General features: G+C 43.4%; 1 protein-coding gene across 3 annotated transcripts in view; it reads left to right on the top strand.

The window, feature by feature from the left end:
• Nucleotides 1–25825, top strand: part of PRKCB (protein kinase C beta) — a 383605-nt gene that overhangs the window by 138804 nt on the left and 218976 nt on the right. For 2 of the 3 annotated variants that reach the window (XM_032243352.1, XM_032243351.1), the window contains exon 3: nucleotides 15099–15181. The exons of the other annotated variant lie outside the window; for it this stretch is intronic. In XM_032243352.1, coding sequence (XP_032099243.1) covers nucleotides 15099–15181 — 83 coding nt within the window. The remainder of the gene's footprint in view (nucleotides 1–15098; nucleotides 15182–25825) is intronic. 3 annotated transcript variants of the gene reach the window in all.

Raw genomic sequence — 25825 nt, forward strand, 5'->3', positions numbered from 1 at the left:
TCTGGCCCCGCTCATCTTTTGTGTTTTTTGTAGAGATTTTTTTTTTTTTGCTGTGTTGCCCAGGCTGGTCTCAAATTCCTGGGCTCAAGCTATTCACCTTCCTTAGCTTCCCAAGGTGAATATATATTTATGTTCAAGACAGTGGTGTGCGTTCTCTCTCTCTCTCTCTCTCTCTCTCTCTCTCTCAGAGATAGAGCAAATATACATATATTTGTGTGTGTGTGTGTATATATATATATATGTATATGTATTGTATATGTATGTGTGTATATATATATATATATATATATATGTATGTTTGCCAAGGGCAGTGGTCTGGTTTTGAGCTATAATTAGTGGTCTGGTTTTGAGCCAGACCAATTTTGAGCTATAATTGGTCTGGCTAGGCTGGACAGAATTGGTGTTTCGAAGTGAGTGGTGGTGGCGGTGAAGGAGGAGAGAAGGGTGAGTCCCAGGGTGAGGGATGCAGGCACATCCTGAGAAATGAGGCAGAAGAATGAGAACCTGGCTTGGGGCATGGTCTGCTCATCTGAATGGTGATGCTGAGAAGACAGACAGAGAGGTGTGGGGCTTGGGGGCGGGGCGGGGGAGGAGCACAGGACAGAGAGAGACAGCAGGAATAGAATTCCTGAAGTCCCTTGGATTGACAGGATGCCCTGTTGAGAGAACGTCCACAGGGTAGAGATCAGCACCTAGGACAGAGCCTCAAGAACTTCCTCTAGGATAGGAAAGGGCTGGAGAGCAGGAGGAGGAGCCAATAAAAGGAGGATGGGGCCACAGCAGGCAGAATCAGGAGTCACTGGGAGGCTGACTTCTGTGCAATGGAAAGAACTCTAATGTTAGCACTGTCCTTAGGAGGCAGAGAGCTCCTTGTCCTGGAAGTGTGCAGGGAGCTGCTTGGTGACCATCCTTCAGGGATGTCATGGAAGAGATATTTGCATCAATCTGGGGTGAGATCAGGTGTCTGGATTGGTTTGGGTTCTTTCATCATTTGTAAGTACACAAATAAATAAACTCTAGTTATCTAAAGAAAAAAAAACTGAAAGGATTATGGGGTGGCACACAAGCAGTGCCTGGCCTTAGAAAGCACAGGGCCCCAGGGTGGCTCCGGGGATCTGGGTGGCAGGAGCTAATGGATGACCTTCACAGGGTGACATTATCAGGATGAATCAGCTCCAGCTGTTTTCTGTCCTTGTGTTTCTTTGCCCAAGAATCAAAACCCAGGGAGAACAGTGTGATTCCCTGATGTTGCAATATTCAGTCATATGCAAGGGGAAAGTCAGGCACCTCACTTGACAACCCCATGAGGACTGCATACCGTGGAGGAAGGATGGCTTCCCAAAGGAAAAGCAACATTCCAGCTACCAGAGAAGAGGGAGTGGACGCTGGGCAGGCAAAACCAACAGATGCTTTTTGTAGTCTCCATGGTCATGCGTATGATTTGCAATATTCACTTAGCAAGTCATCCCTCCTTGCAGAATTGTTGCTAGTGTTTTTCCTGGCTGGGGATTAAGCTTTTTCCATTTGCCTTTTTAGAGTGAGTTGGGGACCTGAGATTGACATGCATTTATCTCTGGGCTTCAAGGTAGCCCAGAGATTGTGCCACCCCCGGAAGCACAATTTGGTGGCTGTCACTCATTGTCATGTCAAGTAAGGGTGCAGCTTGTGACTCTGTGGCCTTTCCTTTACCAGCAAGGGGAGCATGCTGATAGTGGCAAAGGGTCTAAATCACCATTGCATCAGTGAGGTGGATGTGCCCATCCTAAAGGCACTTACTGAGAAGATGCCTGAGTAACAGGCACTCATGGGCACAGCAGACCTGACAAACCTCATAATTCCTGGCACTTTCTCTTACCTGAGTAAAATCCTAGATGCCAATGTCTTCATTGAGGGCTGCAATACCTAGAGGAATTAAGGGAAGGATCAAACTGTATCCCAACTTTCCTGAATTCACTATCATGGATTGAGGGAGTTGAGTGCTTGTAACACCAAGCTCCTAAAAAAACAAAAGGCTTACTTATAGCAACATAGGAAGCACAAGAGAAATAAGGGCCCCCATGGCCCATCCTTCAACTTCTCACCTTTGGTTTATTAGTCAGGACTCCTTTGGTCACAAGAGACAAAAATCCAATTCAAGTTGGTTTAGGAAAAGAGGCATTTATTGGCTTGTACAGAAAAATTGAGAGTTCTTCAGGTCTGGCTGGATTTAGGTGCTCCAGTGTGGTCATGAGGCACCTCTTGGCCTCATTCAAAAAAGCTTTTCCTTAGATGATAAATATGGCAGACACAGCACTTTGGGAGGCTGAAGCAAGAGGACCACTTGAAGGCAGGAGTTTGAAACCAGCCTGGTTAACCTAGTGAGACCCTATCTCTATGAAAGAAAAAAAAAAACACTCAGGTGTAGTGGTGTGCACCTGTAGTAGCTACTAGAAATATTGAGATGAGAGAGTTGCATGAATCCAGGTGTTCGAGGTTGCAGTGAGCCATAATTGCACCACTGCACTCCAGCTTGGGTGACAGAGTGAGATTCTGTCTCAAAAAAGCCCACAAACCAACCCCCTCCTCCCAAAAAAAGGATGGCAGATGCAAATTTATTCCCTACCAGTTTAACAACTCTGCTGGAAAATAAACCCTCTTTCTTAATAATTCCAGCAAAAGTCCTGAGTTGATTTTCTTTGGGTGACCTGAGTCACATGCCCACGCCTCAATCCCCACTGTGGCCCAGGTCCCATGTCCACCCTTACAGCCAGAGGATGAGGGCAACCTTAGCTGACCCACACAAATGGTGAACCAGTGAAGAGCAATTCCCCAAAGGAGAAGCATGAAGGATGGGTGCTGTCAGGCAGAAACAAGACATGCCACCACACTTGGTTTTGGGGTTAGGCCTGCTACTGGTCTGAGCAATCTGAGACTGGATATGGCTGGCGAGTGAAGAGATGCTGATGTGTCATCCCCTTAGACCATGGCATTGTGTCCTGCTGTCTGCATCTTTCGGGGCCTGGTCAAAAGCGGGGGACCATGGGGTCAAGGACAGTCTCCATGTGCCACCCAAACAGGTAGAATGTCCCCAGCAGGCATTCTGCCACGGTCTGGCTCTCCAAGGGTTTTACAGCAGAAGGAAGGGTAGGGGACGGCTTTCTTCTGGTGGATTTATTTCCTTCTCAGTCCTGTTCTTTTCCTCTTGTTGGCTCAACTGCTTTATCTTGCTTAGTTAAATAAATTTGGTTATACTATGAAGGAAAACAGTCTTTTCCCACAGTTGCTGACCACTGCAAAGTTACCGCTCTTTCTTTTGTTTTTCCTCTTTAGTGCTTGGCTGTGAATAAGCAACTGAAGTTTGCTGTCTCTTCCTCCCTTCTTCCAGGAATAAATAATCATCATCAGAACTTTAAGAATTTCCTTAAGACTAGGCAAATTAAAGGAAGGCCACCTATACAATGGAGCAGATGCAGTTGTGCAAACAGAATGGGATCATTCTCTTGGGGAGATGGAACAGACTCTCCCAGATGTTTTAGTGTGGGGAAAAGCAGGTGGTGGAGGTGTGTACAGAGTAGCAGTGTTTAGCTCTCCCCAAGCACATGTGAATTACCCAGGAGCTTTTTGAATGTATTGATGCCTTCCTGCCTCCTTCTCCCCACAGCCCCATTAAATTAGAATCTCTGGGAGTGGGACCTGAGCACTTTTCATTTTAAAAGCTCTGGGGTGACTCCTGGCGAGCCAGGGCTGAGAACCAGTGCTGTAGAATCGTATATGGGCAAAACAGCAGGGGCCTAGATAAAAAAATAAAAATGAAATAGGGACTATCTCAGTCCATACCTACAGATAGACACACATGTGCTCACACATACAGGGAATGTCTCTAAAAGGATACACAAGAGACAGGAAAGAACGGTTCTCTCTGGTGATGAAGTAGGGTGGTGATTCTCAACTGTAAACTCACTTGTAATGTTGGAATTTTTAAGCCACAAACATGCTATATTCTTTTGAAGGAAATGCTCACTGTATGCTGAAAGCTGGCCAGACAGGGCTACAGGATGACCCCTGAACTCTTGCAGCTTGTCTGTGTTGGGGCTAACTGCCCACAGATTCACACACACCATCTCCCTGCCCATGGTCTCTGCTCGCCTTCCTCTACTCAGCTGCGATGACTGATCTCTGAGTGTGGGAGAGACCAAAAGAGCCCATTCATTCATTTATTGTTCATTCATTCATTCGTATTTTTACTAAGAATTAGGTATAAGCCAGGCATGTGGTAGGCACATGAATCTGATCTCATCTTTACAACTGTATGTGAAATAGGTGGTCTTATCTCCATTCTAAGATTGGGGATATTTTAACTAAGAAATTCATACAGCCAAGCTAGAAATATTTGAGGCTGAATGACCAGCTAAGAGAGCTTATAAACTGGCAGCACTTAGATGTGTTTAGATGGCCTGTACAGAGCTTTTTTAAAAAAATCCTATTTCACAACTCTGGACCAGTAAACCCAGGGCCACTGTTGGCTAGAGCTGAGTGTCCCTTGGAAGGGCATATGCCCTTTAGTTCAGCCCAGTCCCACCGTATCCCTTTCCTTCTGTGTCACAGCAGCCTTGCATCACTTAGTCACAGGCCTGGCCTCTACAGCATTTGCGTTTGTCACCCCTGTATTAAGGTAGGTAGGATGAGTGACCTGTTGTCTGTCCCTCAGGGATACTGAGCTGAATTGTCCTGTGGAATGTGCCATTTCTATTCCAATCTGGCCTTCTGTCCACTGGCTAGAAAATCAAGCTTCTCTGCTTTAAGTTTCATTTGTGGACTGCATGGGATGGGCTGTGGGTATTGATTTCTTTGTGGAACCAATGTACACATCAGGGAATGTGTAAAATACATAATGGAAATGGACGGTTGTCTCGCCTGGCCAGAGTGTGGGGTAGTGGAGTGACAAGAGATGAGAGTCAAGTTAGATGGTAGGTATACTGTGGGTGGATGCCGGACTAAGCATTTTAGACTTTAATCTTGAGGCTCCTGCTATCCAATAAGACTTCCAATAATGCTGTAAATGTCTTATATCTGTACTATCCAATGATGTTGTCTCTAGACGCATGTGGCATCAAGTACTTGAAAAGTAGCTGGCATGAATGAAGATTTTTATTGGCATTTTAGATTTCATTTAACTAATTTACTTTTACATAGCTCCCTGTGGCTGGTAGCTACCACACTGGGTGCTGCAGATTTAGGCAATAGAGAGCCAGTGGATGTGTTGAAGCAGGGAGCGAATATCAAAGCTGAATCTTCAGAAGGTGATTTTTCCAGGAGTGCACAGGCTACATGGGGTGGGCAGAAGTAGGTAGAGATAATATTGACATTTCTTAGCATCTATTAGTCACTTCCTGTGTCCACACACTGTGCTAAGATAACTCACTGATCCTCATAAAACTCTATGAGGAAAGTACTATCATTGTCCTTATTTTATAGACTAGAAAATGAGACAGAGCAAAGACAATGGGCATATTCAAGGTCACGTAGTTATCAACAGTGGCACACAGTGTAGAATCCAGGAAGCTCAGCTGCAGAGCTTGTGCCGTGAGCCCCTCCATCCTGGAAGGAAGTAAATGAACCTGGAAGTAAATGAACCCTCTATCCTGGAAGGAAGTATATTCTCATTGAGAATATACCTTGTGCTGTCCCCTGGTGCTGTACATTCACACGTGACATCTCATTTAGATTTTGTAGCACTCATATACCATGGGTGGTCTTAGATCCCTTGTGGTTATGAAAACTTGGGCTCATAAGGATGAGATATCAAGGTGACTGCAATCTCTGTGGACACCAGTTAAGTCTTTATTGTAAAATTCCATGTCTGTGGGGGAATCACAGACTGTGGGAGTCATGGGGGAATGTACAGGAAGATATGGCATAAAAGGTGTTGTGAAGGAAGACTCAGTGGGATTTAGCAACTGACTGAATGGCGGGGGTGAGGAGAGCGGGGGAGGCTTTCTCCTGGAACAGTGAGATGAATGACAAACACACATGTAACTGCACTGTGTGAGTTGAGAGTGTGGGCTCTAGAGGAAGACAGACTGGCTTCAAATACAAGTGTTAACATGGACTAGCTGAACAACCTTGGGCAAATCACTTCTCTCCAAGCATCGGTGTTCCTGTTGATATAATGAGGACCCAAGGCAGGAGGATCACTTGAGGTCAGGAGTTTGAGACCAACCTAGGCAACACACTGAGATCTCGTCTTTAAAAAAACTTTAAAAATTAGCCAGGCATGGTGATGCATGTCTGTAGTCCCATCTACTCAGGAGGCTGGGGCCAGAGGATTGCTTGAGCCCAGAAGTTTAAGACTGCAGTGAGCTATGATTGCACCTCTCCCATCTGGCTCTCCTAGGGTTTTACAGCAGAAGGAAGGGTAGGGGACAGTTTTCTTCTGGTGGATTTATTTCCTTCTCAGGCCTGTTCTTTTCCTCTTGTTGGCTCAACCGCTTTATCTTGCTTAGTTAAATAAATTTGGTTACAATTATAAAGGAAAACAGTCTTTTCCTGCAGTTGCTGACCACTGCAAAGTTACCGCTCTTTCTTTTGTTTTTCCCCTTTAGTGCTTGGCTGTGAATAAGCAAATGGAGTTTTCTGTCTCTTCCTCCCCTCTTCCAGGCAGAAATAATCATCCTCAGAACTTTAATTAATTTCCCATAAGACTGGGCAAATTAAAGGAAGGCCACCTATACAATGGAGCAGATGCAGTTGTGCAAACAGAATGGGGTCATTCTCTACATAGGGAGATGGAACAGACCCTCCCAGATGTGTTAGTGTGGGGAAAAGCAGGTGGTGGAGGTGCACGTCCAGCCTAGGCAACAGAGCAAGACTTTTTCTCTATAAAAGATATAATGAGAATCATAGCACCTTCCTCACAGGACTGTGATGAGGCTCAGGTTAAATACAGATAGGAAAGCCCTCTGCAAACTCAATAGCATGACCTTGTGAGTCCCTCTTCTTAGTGCTAGTGAAGCCAGCCATTGGGCAGAAATGGTGACCAGACCTTTCTGTCTTTGATCACAGAGACAGTTCAGGAAATTGCCTGGGGTATCCCCACTTCATCTTGGGCATGAGGCAGAGTTTAATGCGGATAAGCCCGTGGGTCAGCTTTGACCTAGGAGGAAAGAGTGGTTCTCCCAGCAGCTGTAGAGCAAAATCTGCATGCCAGTGGCTCCAACTCAAATGCCCCTTTCCACCAAGCAGTTTGCATGTATTGTCTTATTTGAGCTACACAACAACCTTATGTAAGTAGGTACTATTATAAAGTAAGGCTCAGAGAGGTGGAGACACTGAGATGATGCCCTTCAGTTTATAGGGGGTAAAATACGGGTTCAAACCAAGGTCCACCTGATTCCAGAAATGATGGGCTTCTCATTTCTTCTCCCACCACAGATACTGCAGCTGGTGCTAGAATTTCTATCCCAGGTTGACATGGATTTAAGGGCGAAGTTTGCTTCCTAAGAATGTCAGTTTTCCACTAGAGACCCCAGTGAGAATTGTGTACAAGAGGGGAATCAACTCCAAACAGAAAGATATACATCTGTTTTTGATGATTTAATTTAGTCCTCTTTGTAACAGTAAATTTTTGTGGTTATAATAAAGCACTAAGATTTGGGAGTTGAGGGTGAAGTGCAGTGTGAAGCAGAGTTAAGATGTGAGTGCTTCTCCCCGGGCAGAAACATCTGAGAGGGTCCCTGTCCCCTGTGCTTTTGGCTACAGTCTACTTCCATATGGGATTAACCAGGTGTTTCTTATTCCTGCTGATCTAGTGTTTCTTATTGCTGCTGTAACAAATTATCACAAATTTCCTGGCCTAAAATGGCACATATTTATGATCTTATACTTCTAGATGTCAACATTCTGAACAGTAGGCCTTCTGGGGCTGAAATCGAGGTGTCGGCAGGGCTGCATTTCTTCTGGAGTCTCTGGGGGACAATCTGTTTCTTACCTTTTCTAGAGGCCACCCACATTCCTTGGCTTGTGTCCCCTTCCAGAAATGGCATGACTCCAACCTCTGCTTCCATCTGACTCTGAGTCTCATCCTCTGACTCTGACTCTCTTCCCCCTCGCCGCCCTTAAGGACCCCTGTGATCACACTGGGCTCATCCATATAATCTAGTATAACCCCTCTTCTCAAGATTCTTAATTTAATCACCTCTGCAAAGTCAATTTCGTCATGTAAGTAACATATTCACAGGTTCCAGGATTAGGACATGGATATCTGGTGGTGATGGCAGGGAGTGAGGGGTGGGAACATTATTCTGCCTACAGAGCTGGCAGGTGGCCTTTCTTTCTTTTTCTTTCTCACTCTCCCTTCCTTCCTTCCTTCCTTCCTTCCTTCCTTCCTTCCTTCCTTCCTTCCTTCCTTCCTTCCTTCCTTCCCTTCCATCTTTTTCTTTCTCTTTCTTTCTTTCTTTCTCTCTCTTTCTTTCTTTCTTTCTTTCTTTCTTTCTTTCTTTCTTTCTTTCTTTTTCTTTCTTTCTCTCTCTCTCTCTTTCTTTCTCTCTCTCTTTCTTTCTTTTCTTTCTTTCTCTCTCTTTCTCTCTCTCCTTCCTCTCTCCCTCCCTCCCCCCCCCCTTTTTCTCTTCTGTCTCTCTCTCTCTCCTCCTTCTCTCTCTCTCCTTCCTCTCTCTTTTTCCTTTCTCTCTCTCTCTCTCTTTCTTTTCTTTTCATTCTTTCTTCTCACTCTGTTGCCCAGGCTGGACGGCAGTGGTGCTAACACAGCTCACTGTAGCCTTGACCCCCCAGTCTCCCCAGTTCAAGCAATCCTCCCCCCTCAGCTTCCCAAGTAGCTGGAACCACAGGTGCACACCACTATGCCCAGCTAAAGTTTTTAATTTTGTAGAGATGGAGTCTTGCCATGTTGCCCAGGCTGGTCTTGAACTCCTGGGCTCAAGCAGTCCTCCTGCCTCAACCTCCCAAAGTGCTAGAATTATAGGTGTGAGCCACTGCACTCAGCTTCAGGTGGCCTTTCTGATCTTAAATGTAATAAGGAAGGGTGGGAGGTGGATAGAGCTTGAGACATCTTTTTCATTCTCTGCTGGAGCTGAGTAGCAATTGCCCCCTTTAATCAGACCATGCATGCAGTCCCCTACCTGGCCTTCAGACATTTCCATTGCTCACCTGGCCCCTAAACCTTTGAGTTTCAGACTCCATTGTGTAGTTCTAGTAAAGCCTTGCTATAGATTGGGGTCAGAGGGCTGCAGGCTTTCAATCTTTGTGGAGCAGGGAATTCTTGAATAAACTATGAAGCATCTGGAGATTCTGGGCTCTTAACTGGGTACCTCTTTGAAATTAGGGCCTAGCACATTTTTTTCAGCAGCTCAGTAAATGTTGCCTCTTCTTTACAAACAAAAACAAAAACAAAAACTGATCTTACCCTGAATTTGCCAAATAGAAATGAGGAGGTGTTTATTTGTGTCACAAAAGGATTTGATTTGTTTCTTTAAATAGGCAGTCCTACTATTTTCTTCCAAGCATTTTAGTTAATGGGAAATTTGATTTGCGCAACTTTTCAGAAACACACTGTGTAAAGGAGTTACCTGCATCAGAAGCTCGTCAGGTTTTTCAGAGTCTGTTCTCAGCTTCTCTGCAGATCATGCTGGGATCACTTGGTGTATTGATTCTGTCTCAGTGGCGATGGACTATTCATTTCTGTGGCTAATTGGAAGGCTACCTAAAGTGACCTTGTCAATGATTGCATTGACAACTATCCATGCTGGTGCAATATGGGGGATCAGCCTTGAGCTACGTCTACCATGAAGTTGGTTATGTTTTCTCCTTTTTCTATGACTGATGATGTTCATTTTTAGGTTCATTCATTCACCAAACATTTATTTACTAAATATCAATTATGTACCAGAAATTGTGGTAGACACTAGGAGGCTAGAGATGAGTTATCCCCTCTTCTGTCTCTAAAGGGGATGAAGATGAATAAGATAATAACTGATATCTTTTTGTTTTTGAAACAGAGTCTTGCTCTGTTGCCCAGGCTGGAGTGCAGTGGTTCAATCTTGGCTCACTGCAGCCTCTGCCTCCCAGGTTCCAGTGATTCTCCTGCCTCAGTCTTGTAGGTAGCTGGGATTACAGGGGCCCACCACCATACCTGGCTAATTTTTGTATTTTTTTTTTTTTTTTTTTTTAGAAAATAACTGATGTTTTGAATGTTTGGAAGAAAGGTTGTAGAATAAAGCAAGTACTTGAAAATGGGGGAAAATACTTTCCTAAATAGTTCTGGGTCAAAAAATAAATTAAAACTCTGCTAAGAGACCACTTAGAAACTTGATATGATGATGGGATTATATATAAATGATAGGATGCATCCAAAACTGTACTTAAAAGAAAGGTTTTTAGCCATAACATCTTTAAATGTTTAATGAAGAAGAATGGAAATAAATGAATTGAGCAGTCAATTCAAGACGCTTTAAAAAGTACAGTGGATAATATTAGCTGACATTTATAGAATAGTCATGATATGGTTGGTGTGGTTCTGAGCATGGGATAACTCATGTAGTTCTGACAACACCACTGTGATATGGGTCCGGTTATCGCTGTCATTTTCCAGAGAGGAAGCTGAAGTATCGGAAGTTGAGGTAGTGTACCTAGCCTTAGAGTTTGCAAACGATAGAGACAGGATGCACACCTGGCCCGCAGACTCCGGAATTCGCATTCCCAACCAATAAGTAACACAAATACAAGTCAGCACTACAATCACAGATACATAGAACAAAAAAAGTTAAAGTAGCAATTAATAAAGTAGAATAAAACCAGGTAGAGTTGATCCATAAAATAATAATCTGCTTCCTTAATGTGATGGAATGCTAAAAATAGACAAGAAAGAACACAGACTTCTGGAAGAAAAATGAGAGACAACCTAACAATATAATATGAGGAAAGAAAGAGAAAAAGTGTAATATCATCCCAGATAAGATGCTACAATTTAAACACACTGAGAACACTGCGGATAATTTCCAAGGAAAAGGTAAGTTCTAAAGGTTAGTTTGAGTACAGGTGGAAAACTTTCCTGTGTGGTTAAAGTGTAGAGAAGGAGAGGGACGTTAAGCTGGGGAAAGCTGGGGCATGGGACAAGACTATGCCGTCATCCTTTACTTTCATGATGAGTAAAAGGGAAAGTTGAACATGGAAATATGACAAGTGGAAAAGAGAAAATAATAAAAAATATTATTTGGGGTAATATGGTTTTCTATCTGGAAAACTCAAAGGAAGCAAATAAAACCCCACAAAACTATTTGAATTTTTAAAAAAATGCTTTAAAATAAATATGATAAAAATCTATTTCTTTCCTTTTGTTTTGTTTTATTTTTTTGAAGTGGAGCCTCGCTCTGTTGCCCAGGCTGGAGTGCAGTGGCACAATCTTGGCTCACTTCAACCTCCACCTCCTGGGTTTAAGCAATTCTCCTGCCTCAGCCTTCTGAGTATCTGGGACTACAGGTGCCTGCCACCATGCCGGGCGAGTTTTTGTATTTTTAGTAGAGACAGGATTTCACCATGTTGACTGGGCTGGTCTCGAACTGCTGGCCTCAAGTGATCTGCCTGCCTTGGCCTCCCAAAGTGCTGGGATTACAGGTGTGATCTACTGCACACAGCTATTTGCTTTCCCATTTTTAAAAAATGACCAATTGGGAAACAAAATGAACACATGTCAAATTTACAATAGCATACAAAAGAATCTCTTATTTGTAATTCAAGAAGGAGATGTTAAGAAAAAGTGAATTTCTAAGAAAAAAAAAATTAAAGAAAAAAGAAGACTCCCTTAGATGATACTAAAGGAACAATGTGTAGGACTAATATAGAGAAAATAAGAGTTCAACAAGGGGACAACCATTTCCTGATGGAAAGATTCATTGTTGTCAAGGCGTCAATTATCTTGAATTTAATTTCTAAATTTAACATGATTTCAATCAAAATCCCAATCATATTTTGGAGGCTGGGGGTTGACTGAATACAATTCCAATAAAAATTCCATTGGTATTTTTAAAATCTTGATAAACTGATTCTAAAGTTTACTTGGAAGAATAAACATGCAGTGATAGCCAAGAAAATGTTGAAGATAAGGATAATGAGGGAGGACTCGCCCTGCCAAGATACAGCATATTACAGAGCTACTATAATTAAAGCCCATATTGCTATACGAGAAGACAGATCAGTGGCACGGAATAGAAGGCCCAAAGACAGACCCCAGTGTATATGATTATTGAACATATAATAAAGTTGGCATTTGAAATCAGTGGGAAAGGATGAATTATTCAATAAAGGATGCTGGGACAATTGGATACTGCTTTGGAAAAAAGTGGCAAATTGGATTCCCATTTCACATTAGATTCCAAGAAATTACAGATGGACCGAAGAGTTTAAAGTGGAAATTATGCCCCATAAAAGTACAAAAAAATTCCAAAGAGTAGTATTTATATGACCTTGGAGCATGAAGAAGGCTGTTTGAAGTGTACTTAGACTGTCTTTCTTTGTCCAGTTTTTCCTTTTAGTGGTTTGAAGGGAATACATAGTTTTTCTAATCTCATTTATTTATTTTTGGGACAGGGTCTCATTATGTTGCCCTGACTGAAGTGCAATGATGCAGTCACAGCTCACTGCAGTCCCAACTTTCTGGGCTCAAGCAATCCTCCCGCCTCAGCTGCGGAGTAGCTGGACCGCAGGCATGCACCACCATGTCTGGACAATCTTTTATTTTTTGTAGAGATGGAGTCTCACTATGTTGCCCAGGTTCGTCTCAAACTCTTGGGCTCAAGTGATCCTCCCGCCTCGGCTTCCCAAAGTGCTGGGATTATAGACCTGAGCCACCATACCCAGTTTATATTCTTATTTTTACCCTTAATTGTTAACACACGTATTTAAACTTATAATGTCCTATATGCAATTTCTCAATATCTGTAATCTTTTGAGGAATATAAGATTCAGCATATTTTAATTTTGTAACCCTACCACAACCCCCATGTCTTTTAACTTGGGTTTTCTCTGTTTCTCTGTGTCTTTCTCTGTTTCAAACTTTTCGTATTATGGAAAAGATTGGACATATGTAAAAGTAACAGATCAGTATAATGCATTCTCATGTGTGCATCACCAGTTCAATAATGACCACATCGTGATCAATTTCTTTTTTTTTTTTTTTTTTTCTGAGACGGAGTCTTGCTCTGTTGCCAGGCTGGAGTGCAGTGGTGCAATCTCGGCTCACTGCAACCTCCGCCTCCTGGGTTCAAGCGATTCTTCCGCCTCAGCCTCCCAAGTAGCTGGGACTACAGGCGTGTGCCACCACACCTGGCTAATTTTTGCATTTTTAGTAGAGACGGGGTTTCATCATGGCGAGAATGGTCTCGATCTCTTGACCTCGTGATCCGCCCACCTCGGCCTCCCAAAGTGCTGGGATTACAGGCGTGAGCCACCGCGCCCGGCCGATCGATTTCTTTTTCATCTGTAATCCTCCCCTTTCTATCCCCACCTTAATATACTGAATTATTTTAAACTGAATTATTTTATCCGTAAAGATTTTAAGAGGTATCCTCAAAGATAAGGATTCTATAACAAAAAATCTCAAGAACATTATCACACCAATTATTTTTGATTCCCTAATATCAGTAACAGTAATTCCCTAATGTCATCAGAAAGTGAGTATATCCATTTCCCTGATTGCCTTATAATTTTTTTAACTATTGGTTTTTACCAATTAGAATCCACACAAGGTCCACATATTAAATTTAGTTGATATGGGTTGATAGGTGCAGCAGACCACCATGGCACATGTATACCTATGTAACAAACCTGCACATTCTGCACATGTATCCCAGAACTTAAAGTAAAATTTAAAAAATCAGTTGATCGGTTTCTTAAATTTCTTTGAATATATATGTTTCTCCTCTTATTTTCTCCTCACTTACAGCCCCCTCTTGCAGTTTATTTGTTGAGGAAACCATATTCATTGCCTTGTAGTTTTCTACATTCTGGGTATTTGGGTGGGGGGTGTTGGTTGATTGCATCCCTGTGGTGTCATTTAGTATATTCCTCTGTCACTTGTATTTTCTGTAAATCTGATGTTGTGTCAAGAGACTTGAACCAATCATGTCTGATTATTTGGCAAGAGTACTTCGTAGGTAGTGATGTGAGCTGTCCTCAGTAGGCAAGCAGTATCTTTTTGCAGTCTTCACAACCATTGATGATTGCCGCGTAGACCCATTGTATCACTAGGGATGGCCTTGAGGTTTCCTGTTCTATTTTCATATACTGAGTGTGTACTTTAGAAAGGCTCTGAGCTTGGCACCAAACTCTAAAGCATGGCACCCGTCCTACAGAAACCTGCAATCTAGAGGTTGTAAAATAAGATTTAAACACCAAGACTGTAAAAGATGATTTGAACAACAAAAAAACCAGTTTTATTTTGTAGACATTCTTTCATTGTACCTCCCCCAGAGTGATATAACCTCCAAACAGGGGAGCCATAGCATAGATGCATTGAATTCAGACCAATTCAAATATGTCTATATATGCATTTGCTTGCAAACTATTAAAGTAACAATGTAAACGTTGTTGCCTATTTTTTCCCACTCTTTTATTAGATTGACATCGCTTTTGGTGAGATGGGACATGAGTCTGCCATCCTGTTCCGTTTCCACATGTCCCTCATCATATGAACACCTCTCTAAGTGTGATTCTAGGATTTAAAGATACGTATTTCTTATGCACTATTCACCTAAACACAAGCCAACTACTTCATCTGGCACCTGATCCAGGAAACAACATTCTGTTCCAAAATCAATAGAAGACCAGGCACTTTAAGGGATCGTCAAGGGAGGGTAATTTTGAGCATATGGAATCTTTCAAACCCTAGCTAACTTTAGAAGTTTAGCTCTTATGGAAGACGAAACATCTACGTACCCAAGAGTTTGACTTCAGCAAAGGACAAGCTGCAGAAACTGACATTATTGTTTATTTTGGCATAAAGGCTTTACTTGGCCAAGTTCAGGTTTAATGATCTTTTCCTCCCTTTCTCTCTCTTCCTCCTCTCCACTTTCCTTCTTCCCTTCCTTCCACCCTGATTTTCTCTTTTGCAGTTTGCTGCTTTGTGGTGCACAAGCGGTGCCATGAATTTGTCACATTCTCCTGCCCCGGCGCTGACAAGGGTCCAGCCTCTGATGTAAGTAATGGGCATCGATCGCTTTTCTCTGCCCACAGTCAATGCTACCTTGTGGTTAAATGTGAGTGAGCATGCTTAGATGAGTAAGTGTGGAAGATCTCATTCTAAGGCATGTGGAAACCTACAGCTTTTGAGACAGTTTTCCTTTTAGTGGAAAACAGAACGAAACAAAACATTTTGAGAGGGGGTGCAGCTGAATAGGAAACAGCTAGTTGGCCTATTGTGTTTTTGCTAATGTCTTCACTTTGAGAGCTGGAGCACTGAGGGTGACAGGCAGAGGCCTACTTGGTAGTGTGGCTGCAAAAAGGTATTTTCGGTGGCACTTTACAGTGCACGTTATAGCACTTTGTTAGGGTGTTCTTTATTTTATTGTTATTATTTTTTAAGACACAAAATCTTTCCATGTTGGCCAGGCTGGTCTCAAATTCCTGTGCTCAAGCAGTCCTCCTGCCTTGGCTTCCCAATGTGTTGGGATTCCAGGCATGAGCCACTGCACACTGCTTGTTAGGGTGTTCTTAATATCAGGGCCCATGAATGAGGAAGAAATGAATTTATCCTGCTGCTGTGAATATCAAAGTATGACTACTGCTAGTGGGAAAAGAGATGCTTGTAGGTAAAATATGCAAAAAATTGTTTTAATTATGATAAATGTGCTTTAATGTGGACTGGGAACAACATATCTAGTAGGGGTTTCGCATTTATGATAAGGATATAGAATTTGCTACCTAAGTAAAGGTATTTAGGTTAAACAAAAGATAAATTGATTTGAGCACAATATTAAGTGAATGACAGTATGGATGATATAAAGATATGGCAAGAGTTTTGGTACAAATATGTTTAAAGTTTAGGGTACGTTGTTGAGTGGCCTACCCAGCAGCCATTCACAGCCTTCACCTTTCTGGCAGAGGCTACCTCTTAGACTGGAAGCTAAAAATTCCTGATATTTGCTTTCCCAGCTCTCTTGTAGCTTTCGAATGAGCATGTGACCCAATCCTGCTAATGGGAACTGAGGGGAAGACCTGGGAAAGATTCTAGGAAAGTTTTTTCCTTTCTGATAAGGGAGAGACATCCCTTCCCTTGTCTTCTTGGGCATTTTTGTGCAAGGATATAATGCTTAGAGTTGTGGCAGCCCTTTTGGGTCAATGGGGAAGATGCTGCTAACATCCTGAGCATGGCAGAGTGGAAGAGTTAAAAGAACCGTGGGTTCGTGATGATGCTGATGAGCTGCTGAGACCACTCACAGTCCTTTTATCCCCAAACTGGATAGATGGGATAAGAAGCTTTTTTTTTTTTTTTTCAAAGTCTTATTGTTTGAGGCATCTTTTTTATTTTTGTTATTTTTTCTTTTGAGATAGAATCATGCTCTGTTGCCCAGGCTAGAGTGCCCAGGCTCTAGTGCCCAGTGAGTGCCCATGGCTCACTCACTGTATCTCAACCTCCCTGGCTCAAACAACCCTCCCACCTCAGCCTCCTGTGTAGCTGGGACTAGAAATGTGTGCCACCACACCTGGCTAATTTTTTATTTCTTTGTAAAGATAGGGTTTCCCTGTGTTGCCTAGGCTGGTCTCAAATTCCTGGGCTGAAGCCATCCTCCCACCTTGGCCTCCCAAAGTGCTAAAATTACAGGCATGAGCCACTGTGTCTGACCCTGGGGCATTCTTTTACATGCAGCTGAAACTGTCCTGAGAAGACTTTCCACCATGCACAGACTTTCAGTGCCCAATAACAAATGGCATTCAGCATAATACAATGCACCCATCACCCCTAGTTCTTTTTCTTTGTTCCTGCTTTGATGTTCCTTCCTGGAATTTCTCCCATTGGCTTTGTCTCCATTACTGGTCCCGTTACCCACTTAGACTTGACAGCTGACAGCTTGCCTAAAGTGAGTGGTGACTATCTTCTGTCATTGAATTTCTTTAGCTCCTGCTTGTCTTCTGCAAATGGTCATCTGCCAATTTGCTGTGAACTGGGGTAGGAGCTGGGGGTGGGGGGCATATCTGTTGCCATAGCAACACAAAGATGCTGGAGCATATGCTGGATATTCTTTGCTTGGAAAACGTGGTAGTTGAGGTTAAGAACTCCAAGAAACGTGGAACAATCAAAGTCCTTGAAAATCTGTTTGCAAAGACGAAGTTTGAGACTGTTTGTCATGTTCTCTCAGATTCTATGCCGTAGCCTTGTAGTGCAATTTCTTCTCTCCTTCCCAGGAAAACAGGCAGGGAAGTTTGAGGAGACTGCCCGACTCCAGTATGCAGCTCTGAGTGTTCATGCAGACTGAAACTTGATACTCAATTTGCAGCCAAGAGGATGGCGTTTCCCATATTCTGTCTGTATCTGCTGAATGTTTCTGTCGCCTAAGACAGAAACTCAGCTCAAACTGGCTTATATGAAAAGGAAAATTTTTGGTCCTTGCAACTGAAAAGGCCTGAGGGTTGACCTGGCTTCAGGCACAGTGAATCAAAGTTCTAAATAATGTCCTCAGGAACCTGTTTCTCTATTTCTTGGCTTAGTTTTCGTCTGTGTTGATTTTATTTTCAGGAAGGCTTGTCTCCTCTGTGAGCATGGTGGCTGCAACACCTTTAATCTTTTATCTTATCAGTGCTGCAGCGCAGTAATAAGAGCTAAAGTCTCATTAGACCAAGAATCACATATAGCCAGAAGAGTGGGTTATGCTGATTGTCCAGGCCTGGGTATATGCTGCTGTGGTGTGAATGTTTCGTTTCTTCAAACTCGTATCCTGAAATCCTAACACCTAAGGTGGTGGTGTTAGAAGGTGAATCCTTTGGGAGGTGGTCAGCTCGTGGGGAAAGAACCCTCATAAATTAGATAGTGCCCTTATAAAAAAGACCCCAGAGATATCCCTCACCACTTCTGCCATGTGCGGTTGCAATGAGAAGATAGTTGTCTACAAGAAAGTGGACTCTCACCAGAGACTGAATCTTCCAGTGCCTTGATCATGCACTTTCCAGCCTCCAGAATTGTGAGGAATAAATTTATCACTTAAAAACCTCTCAGGTTTCGGTATTTTGTTACAGCAGCCAGAAGGGACTGGGACAGAAAATTTTGGTACTAAGAGTATATAGAGGAGGCCGGGCGCGGTGGTTCACGTCTATAATCCCAGCACTTTGGGAGGCTGAGGCAGGTGGATCACGAGGTCAAGAGATCAAGACCATCCTGGTCAACATGGTGAAACCCCGTCTCTACTAAAAATGCAAAAATTAGCTGGGCATGGTGGCGTTTGCCTGTAGTCCCAGCTACTCGGGAGGCTGAGGCAGGAGAATTGCTTGAACCCAGGAGGCGGAAGTTGCGGTGAGCTGAGATCATGCCATTGCACTCCAGCCTGGGTAAAAAAAACGCAACTCCCTTTTAAAAAAAAAAAAAAAAAAAAAAAAAAGAGTATATAGAGGAACAAAATTTTAAGGATGGGTTTTCTGAATTGATTTTGGGGATTTGGCAATTGGCTGCCTAATCTGCTTAGATTTAAGAATGCTAACGACCGTATTTCTAGTAGTAAAGAGAACATGGATAGTCCATGGTGTGATCTGTTTATAGAGATAGAGAAAATATCTGCATTGGATACTCCTAATCAACCATTTGTAAGAAGCAAGGAGCCAAGTGGTTCCATATATGATACTCAGATACTTTTGGAAAACTAAGGCATATAATGACTTGCTCCTAATGTCTCTGGATTAAGTGGAGAAAGAAAAAGATGAGCTCAGGGATTTGAATTCCCATCTCAAAGTGTTGCATAAACGATCTAAGAGCTTCTAGGTGTGCTCTGAAGGAGGGCCTTCTAGCCTGTAGCTGCGGGGCTGAAATTTCTGAAAATTAAATGCCCAACCTCATCCTTCAATTGGCTGAATTACAATGCAAATTGAACTCCAACCGCACAGGGTGTCTGCTGTAAAAGCAAGGGCAAGGGCATTGATCAGAAAAGAATGGGATCCTATAAGGTGGGAAGACTCTGATGAAGACTCTGATGAAGCTGGGGACATTGAGCCCCTAAATTCTGACAAGTCTTTTTTACCAGTGGAAGTGGCCTCCCTGCCTCCAGCAAAAGTGCCATCCATGCCAGGCTCAGTGGCTCATGCCTGTAATCCCAGTACTTTGTGAGGCTGAGGTGGGCAGATCACCCGAGGTCAGGAGTTCAAGACCAGCCTAACCAACATGGAGAAACCCCGCCTTTACTTAAAAAAATACAAAATTAGCTAGGCGTGGTGGCAGGTGCCTGTAATCCTAGCTACTTGGGAGGCTGAGGCAGGAGAATCACTTGAATCCGGAGGTGGGGTTGTGGTGAGCCGAGATCACATCACTGCACTCCCACTTGGACAACAAGAACAAAACTCTGTCTCAAAAAAAAAAAAGTATCCTCCCCACTCAGGGTGGTATTGGCCTTTCTACCTTGTCTTAGGGGACTTTCCCTGCATTGCCCTAGGAAACAGTAATGGCCTTCCCTGAGGCAGTTCCTATGCCAGACAATGCTGATTCTTTTTAGCACCCAATCCCACCACCCCTTCAAGTCCCAGCAGGCTCCTAAAAGTGAGGTGCACAGTGTGACCCACGAGGAGATACACTGCACCCCAAAAGAACTACTTGAGTTTTCTAATTGTACAAGCAGAACCATAGGGAACATGCGTAGGAATGGATATTAATTAAGGGGGTAGGATAATGGTGGAAGTTACGTAAAGTTGGATCAGGCCTAATTTATTGATAGAGGTGCACTAAGCAGAGATTCTGAATGTAATGTTTCAGCTTAAGGAGTCAGGAAGGGCTCTAACAGTTTAGCTGGTTGGCTGAAACATGGATTAAAAGATGGCCCATCATGAGTGAGTTGGAGATGCCTGACCTCCCCTGGTTTAATGTAGAGGAAAGGATTCAAAGGCTTAGGGAGATTAGAATGCTAGAGTGGATTTGTCATTTAATACCTGCTCACCCATGCTGGGAAGGTCAGGTGTACCTTGAAGAAAGGTATGTCTTTCTCAGTACTTTGAGAAATAAATTTGAAGGGAGCCCCAGCATCCTTGAAGAGCTCAGTGATCCCTCTTCTCTATAGACCAGACCTTACAGTGAGAACCACAGCCACTTAGTTGGAAAACTTAAATGCAATGGGAATAATTGGGTCCTGGGGTATCAGGGGCCATTTGGTGGCACCCAACTCTCAAAGGCAAAGTGGGCGCAGTTGCAAGGGCAAGGGCATTGATCAGAAAAGAATGGGATCCTATAAGGTGGGAAGACTCTGATGAAGCTGGGGACATTGAGCCCCTAAATTCTGACAAGTCTTTTTTACCAGTAGAAGTGGCCTCCCTGCCTCCAGCAAAAGTGCCATCCATGCCAGGCTCAGTGGACCACAGAGTTAAAACAATAGTCAGAATAGCCTGACTCGTGCAGACTTATGGCACAAGTGAAATAGATGGGAAGCCTACTGAATTCTTACTTGATCTGTATAAGCAGAAAAATTCCAAGTCAAGTGAACAGAACTCTAACTTGAATCATAAAAATAGAGAATAATAGCCCCTCACTCCATTCCCAGGCTTGAGCCAGTTTATAGACCCTGAACCCTTTGAATGAAAGGAAGGCAAAGTTTCCTTGAGAAAGCGATTATACTACTAAAGACTTATCCTGCTAATCTTTCTCCCAGCCTTCCCCAAAGGGACCTTCTGCTTTTTGTCAGGGTAACTGTACACTGGAGAAAAGGAAATGATCAGACCTTGTGGGGACTACTGAACACAAGCTCTGAACTGGCACTGATTCCAGGAGACCTAAAATGTCACTGTGGCCCTCCGGTCAGAATAGGGGCTTATGGAGGTCAGGTGATCAATGGAATTTTAGCTCAGATCTGGGGATCCAGTGGGTCCCCAAACCCGCCCTCCAGTTATTTCCTCAGTTCCAGAATGGATAATTAGAGTAGACATACTTAGCAGTTGGCAGAATCCCCACACTGGTTCTCTGACCTGTAGAGTGAGGCCTGCTATGATGGGCAAAGCCAAATGGAAGCCATTAGAACTGCCCAAACCTGGGAAAAAGGCAGCCAGAAGGGACTAGGACAGAAAATTTTGTCCTAGTCAAGAGCGATACTATATCCTTAGAATGATAGCAGAGGTCAGTGCCATCACCAGTGACTTGATGCAGGGGTAGTGATTCCCACCATATCCCTCATTTAGCTCTCTTATTTGGTTTCTGCAGAAGACAGATGAATCTGGAAGAATGACAGTGGATAATCATAAGATTAACCAAGTGATCACTCCAAGTGTAGCTGCTGTATCAAATGTGGTTTCATTGATTGAGCAAATTAATATATTTTCTGGTAGCTAGTATGTAGCTATTGATTTATCAAATGGCTTTTTCTCCATTTTTGTCTGTAAGACCCACCAGAGCTGTTTTATTTCAGCTGGCAAGGCTAGGAATATGCCTTCACTATCCTACTTGAGGGGTATATCAACTCTTTAGTCCTAAGTCATAATTTAGTTTGTAGGGATCTTGATCATCTTTTCCTTCCACAAGATATGACAATGGTCCTTTACATTGATGACATTATGCTGATTTGTCCTAGTGAATGAGAAGTAGCAACTACTCCAGACATTGGAAAGACATTTGTGTGTTAGAGCATGGGAAGTAAATCCAAGTAAAATTTAGGGGACTTCTTCCTCAGTGAAATTTCTAGGAGTCAGTGGTATATGGCATGTTGAGATACCCCTTCTAACGTAAAGGATAAGTTGTTGCATCTGGACCCTTCTACATCCAAGAAAGAGACACATGGCTTACTGGGCCTACTTGGATTTTAGAGGTGATACAGTCCTCATTTGAGTGTGTTAGGCTGGCCTATTTACCAAGTGACCCCAAGAGCTTCGGGTTTTCAGTAGGGCCCAGAATAGGAGACAGCTCTGCAACAGGTCCAGACTGCTGTGCAAGCTGCTTTGCCACTTGGGCCATATGACCCAGCAGATCCAGTGGTGCTTGGTCAGCGGCAAACAGGGATGCTGTGTGGAGCCTTTGGCAAGTGCTCCCTGTAGGTGAATTACGGCACATGCATTTAAGATTTTGGAATATGGTCCTGCCATAATCCACAGATAACGACTTTCCTTTTAAGAGACAGCTACTCTTGGCCTGCTACTGGGCCTTCATAGCAACTAACCATTTGACCATGGGCCGCTAAGTTGCCATATGACCTGAGCTACCCATCATGAACTGGGTCCTATCTGAACCACCAAGCTGTAAAATTGGGCATGCACAGCAGCACTGTCTCATCAAATGGAAGTAGTATGTATGTGGCTAAGCCTGGGCAGGCCTTAAAGGCACAAGTACAATACATGAAGACATGGCCCAGATGCCCATGCTCTCCACTCCTGCTACCTGCCTTCTCTCTCCCAACTTACACCTTTGGGCTCATGATGAGTTAGTTCCCTATGATCAGTTGACAGAGGGAGAGAAGACAAGGGCTCGGATTACAGATGTTTCTGCATGGTGTGCAGACGCCACCCAGAAGTGGACAGTCACAGCGCTACAGTCAGTTCAGGACATCCCTAAGGGACAATAGTGAAGGGAGGTCTTCCCAGTGGGCAGAACTTCAGGCAGTGCACCTGGTCCTGTGCTTTGCTTGGGAGGAGAAGTGGCTATACATGTGACTATATCCTGATTCATGGGCTGTAGCCAATTCTTTGACTGGATGGGCAGGGACTTGGAAGGAACATGATTGAAAGATTGGTGACAAAAAAGTGTGGGGATGAGGTATGTGGATAGGCATCTCTGAGTGGGCAATAAACACAAAAATGTTTGTGTCCCAGGTGAGTGCTTACCAAAGGGTTACCTCAGCAAAGGAGGATTTTAACAATTGGCTGGATAGAATGACCCATTCTTCTGCCTGGCTACCAGGCAACCTCCTTCCACAGACACCCTGTCATTACCCAATGGGCTCATAAACAAAGTGGCCATATGGCAGGAATGGAGGTTATGCATGGGCTCAGCAGTGTAGACTTTCATTTACCAAGGCTGACCTGGCTACGGCCACCTCTGAGTGCCCAATCTGCCAGCAGCAGAGACCAACACTGAGTTCCTGATATGGCACCATCCTAGGGGATATCAGCCAGCTACCTGGCGGCAGGATGATTACATTGGACTGCTTCCATTATGGAAGAGGCAGCATTTTTTCCTTATGGAAATAGACATGCTGGATATAGATTTGCCTTCCTTGCACACAGTGCTTCTACCAAAACTGCCATTCATGGATTTAGAGCACACTTTATTCACTGTTACAAAATTCCACACAGCACTGCATCTGATCCAAGAAATCACTTCAAAGCCAAAGAGGTGGGCAATGGACTCACACTCATGGAATTCGCTGGTCTTACCTCGTTCCTCATCATTCTGAAGCAGCTGGCTTGATAGAATGGTGGAATGGCCTTTGGAAGACTCAGTTATGGTGCCAGCAGAAGGCTGCATATGCTCTGAATCAGCATCTAGTATATGGTGCTGTTTCTCTGATAGCCAGAATTTATGGATCTGGGAAGCAAGGAAGTGGAATGGGAGTGGTACCACTCATTATTATCCCTAGTAATTTTACCACCAGCAAAACTTTTGCTTTCTTTTCCCATGACTTTATGCTCTGCCAGCGTGGAGGTCTTAGTTCCAGAAGGAGAAATATTTCCAGCAGGAGATGGAATAATGATTCTATTGATAGTTAAGACTGCCACCCAGTCACTTTGAGGTTCTTATGCCTCTGAGTCAACAGGCCAAGAAGGGAGTTAGGAAGTTAGCTGGGGTGATTGATATGGACTACTAAGGAGAAACTGGACACTGCTTTACAGTGGAGAAAAGGAAAAATATGTCTGGATGCAGGAGCTCCCTGAAGGCATCTCTTAGTATTACCATGACCTATGATTAAGATCAATGAAAAACTACAACAGCTCAATATAGGCAAAACTATGAATGGCCCAGACCCTTTAGGAGTGAAGGTTTGGGTCACCCTGCCAGGTAAGGGACCACCACCAGCTGAGGTGCTCACCGAAGGTAAAGGGAATACAGAATGGGCAGCAGAAGAAAGTAGTTATAAATTCCAGCTATGACCACATGACCAGTTAAGAAACAAGGACTGTGATTGGTATGAGTATCTCCTCATTATTTTTGCTATGGATATGTTTGTGTGTATGTATATACATGGCAAGCAAATATCTTTGTTTTCCTTGCTTTTAGTTCTTTATCATGTAACATAAGATGTATTGACTTTATATCAGTGTTTAAGTATTGTTAATTTTATGTCTTAGTATTTAAGTTATAGGATATCAGGACAAGAGGAATCATCATGCAAGGACTCCATCTCCTTTTGTGGGGAAGGGATTATTGCATTTTGAGTTGTACAAAGTCCAGTTATGTCACATCGGATGGAATTATGTCCTCGTTATTCTTTATTTGGAGGTTATTTATTTAAGGAGGTGTGTATGGATGCCAAATTGGACTCGTGATGGTTAATTTTGCACGTGCAGTTAACCATGACTGGGCTAAGGGGTACCCAGACAGCTGGTAATACATGATTTCTGGGTGTGTCTGTGAGGGTGTTGTCAGAAGAAGTCAGCATTTGAATCAGTAGACTGCGTAGAAAAATCCCCTTCACTGAGGCAGTCAGGCATCATCTAATCTATTGAGGACCCAAATAGAACAAAGACAGAGGAAGGGTAAATTCACTCTTTCTGTGTGAGCTGGAACATTACTTTTCTCCTGCCCTTGGATGTTGGTGCTCCAGGTTCTCAGTCTTTCAGAACTGGACCAGGACTTACACCATTGGAGCCTCTGGTTCTTAGGCCTTTGGGCTCAGATTTCAAACTTTGGACTGAATTATACCCCTGGCTTTCTTGGTTCCCCGGCTTGCACATGGAAGACTGTAGGAATTCTTGGCTTCCATAATTATGTGCACCAATTCACATTATTGGTTCTTTTTCTCTGGAAAACCCTGACTAATACATTGTGCCTACACCTGTAGATGAGGGCCTGTGTACCCATCCCACAGATTGAGAGTGGGGAAGAAGTAGTTTCTCTGAGGAAAGCTAGAGAAATAATATTGTGTCCTGGTTAAAATCACTGATTATGGAGCATTCCTAGGCTCAGATCTGTGTGACATTGGGCAAATTATTTAAATCCTTTTGTGCCTTGATTTCTCAGCTAAAAAAATGGTTAAATAATCATTTCTAGCTGAGAGTATTGTTATGAGTATCAAATACATCGATATCTGTAAAAGCACTTAGGACAGTGTCTGGTGCATGGCAAGAGCTATCTATGTGATGATGATGATGACAATGATAATGAATAACAGTGCACACATGCTGGGCAGCCAGCAAGGACAGGTGTCTCGTCAGACAGACCAGGGAAGGCTGAAGAATGAGCAGGTTCTCTGTCTGCCACCTGGCAGTTCTTCCTAGAAATGTGTAGGCTCCATAAGTGGCATGAGACCCCTCTCTGTATGAATGAAGGAGTACAGCCATTCATTGTCTCGAGCACGAGGAGGGCAGGAAGTACTCCCTGTAGCCAGCATGCATAGGATTTGGCAGCCTACCTGAAGTGATTCTATCTCTGGATACAGTTCCAAAAAGGTCGTTTGGCACCAGGGATGATGAATTGGTCCAGACACCTGAACCAGCTTGACTCAGTTCATTGACC

The sequence above is a fragment of the Sapajus apella genome, unplaced genomic scaffold (assembly GCF_009761245.1).
Source record: "Sapajus apella isolate SASKATOON/1434 unplaced genomic scaffold, GSC_monkey_1.0 scaffold51, whole genome shotgun sequence".
Taxonomy (NCBI): domain Eukaryota; kingdom Metazoa; phylum Chordata; class Mammalia; order Primates; family Cebidae; genus Sapajus; species Sapajus apella.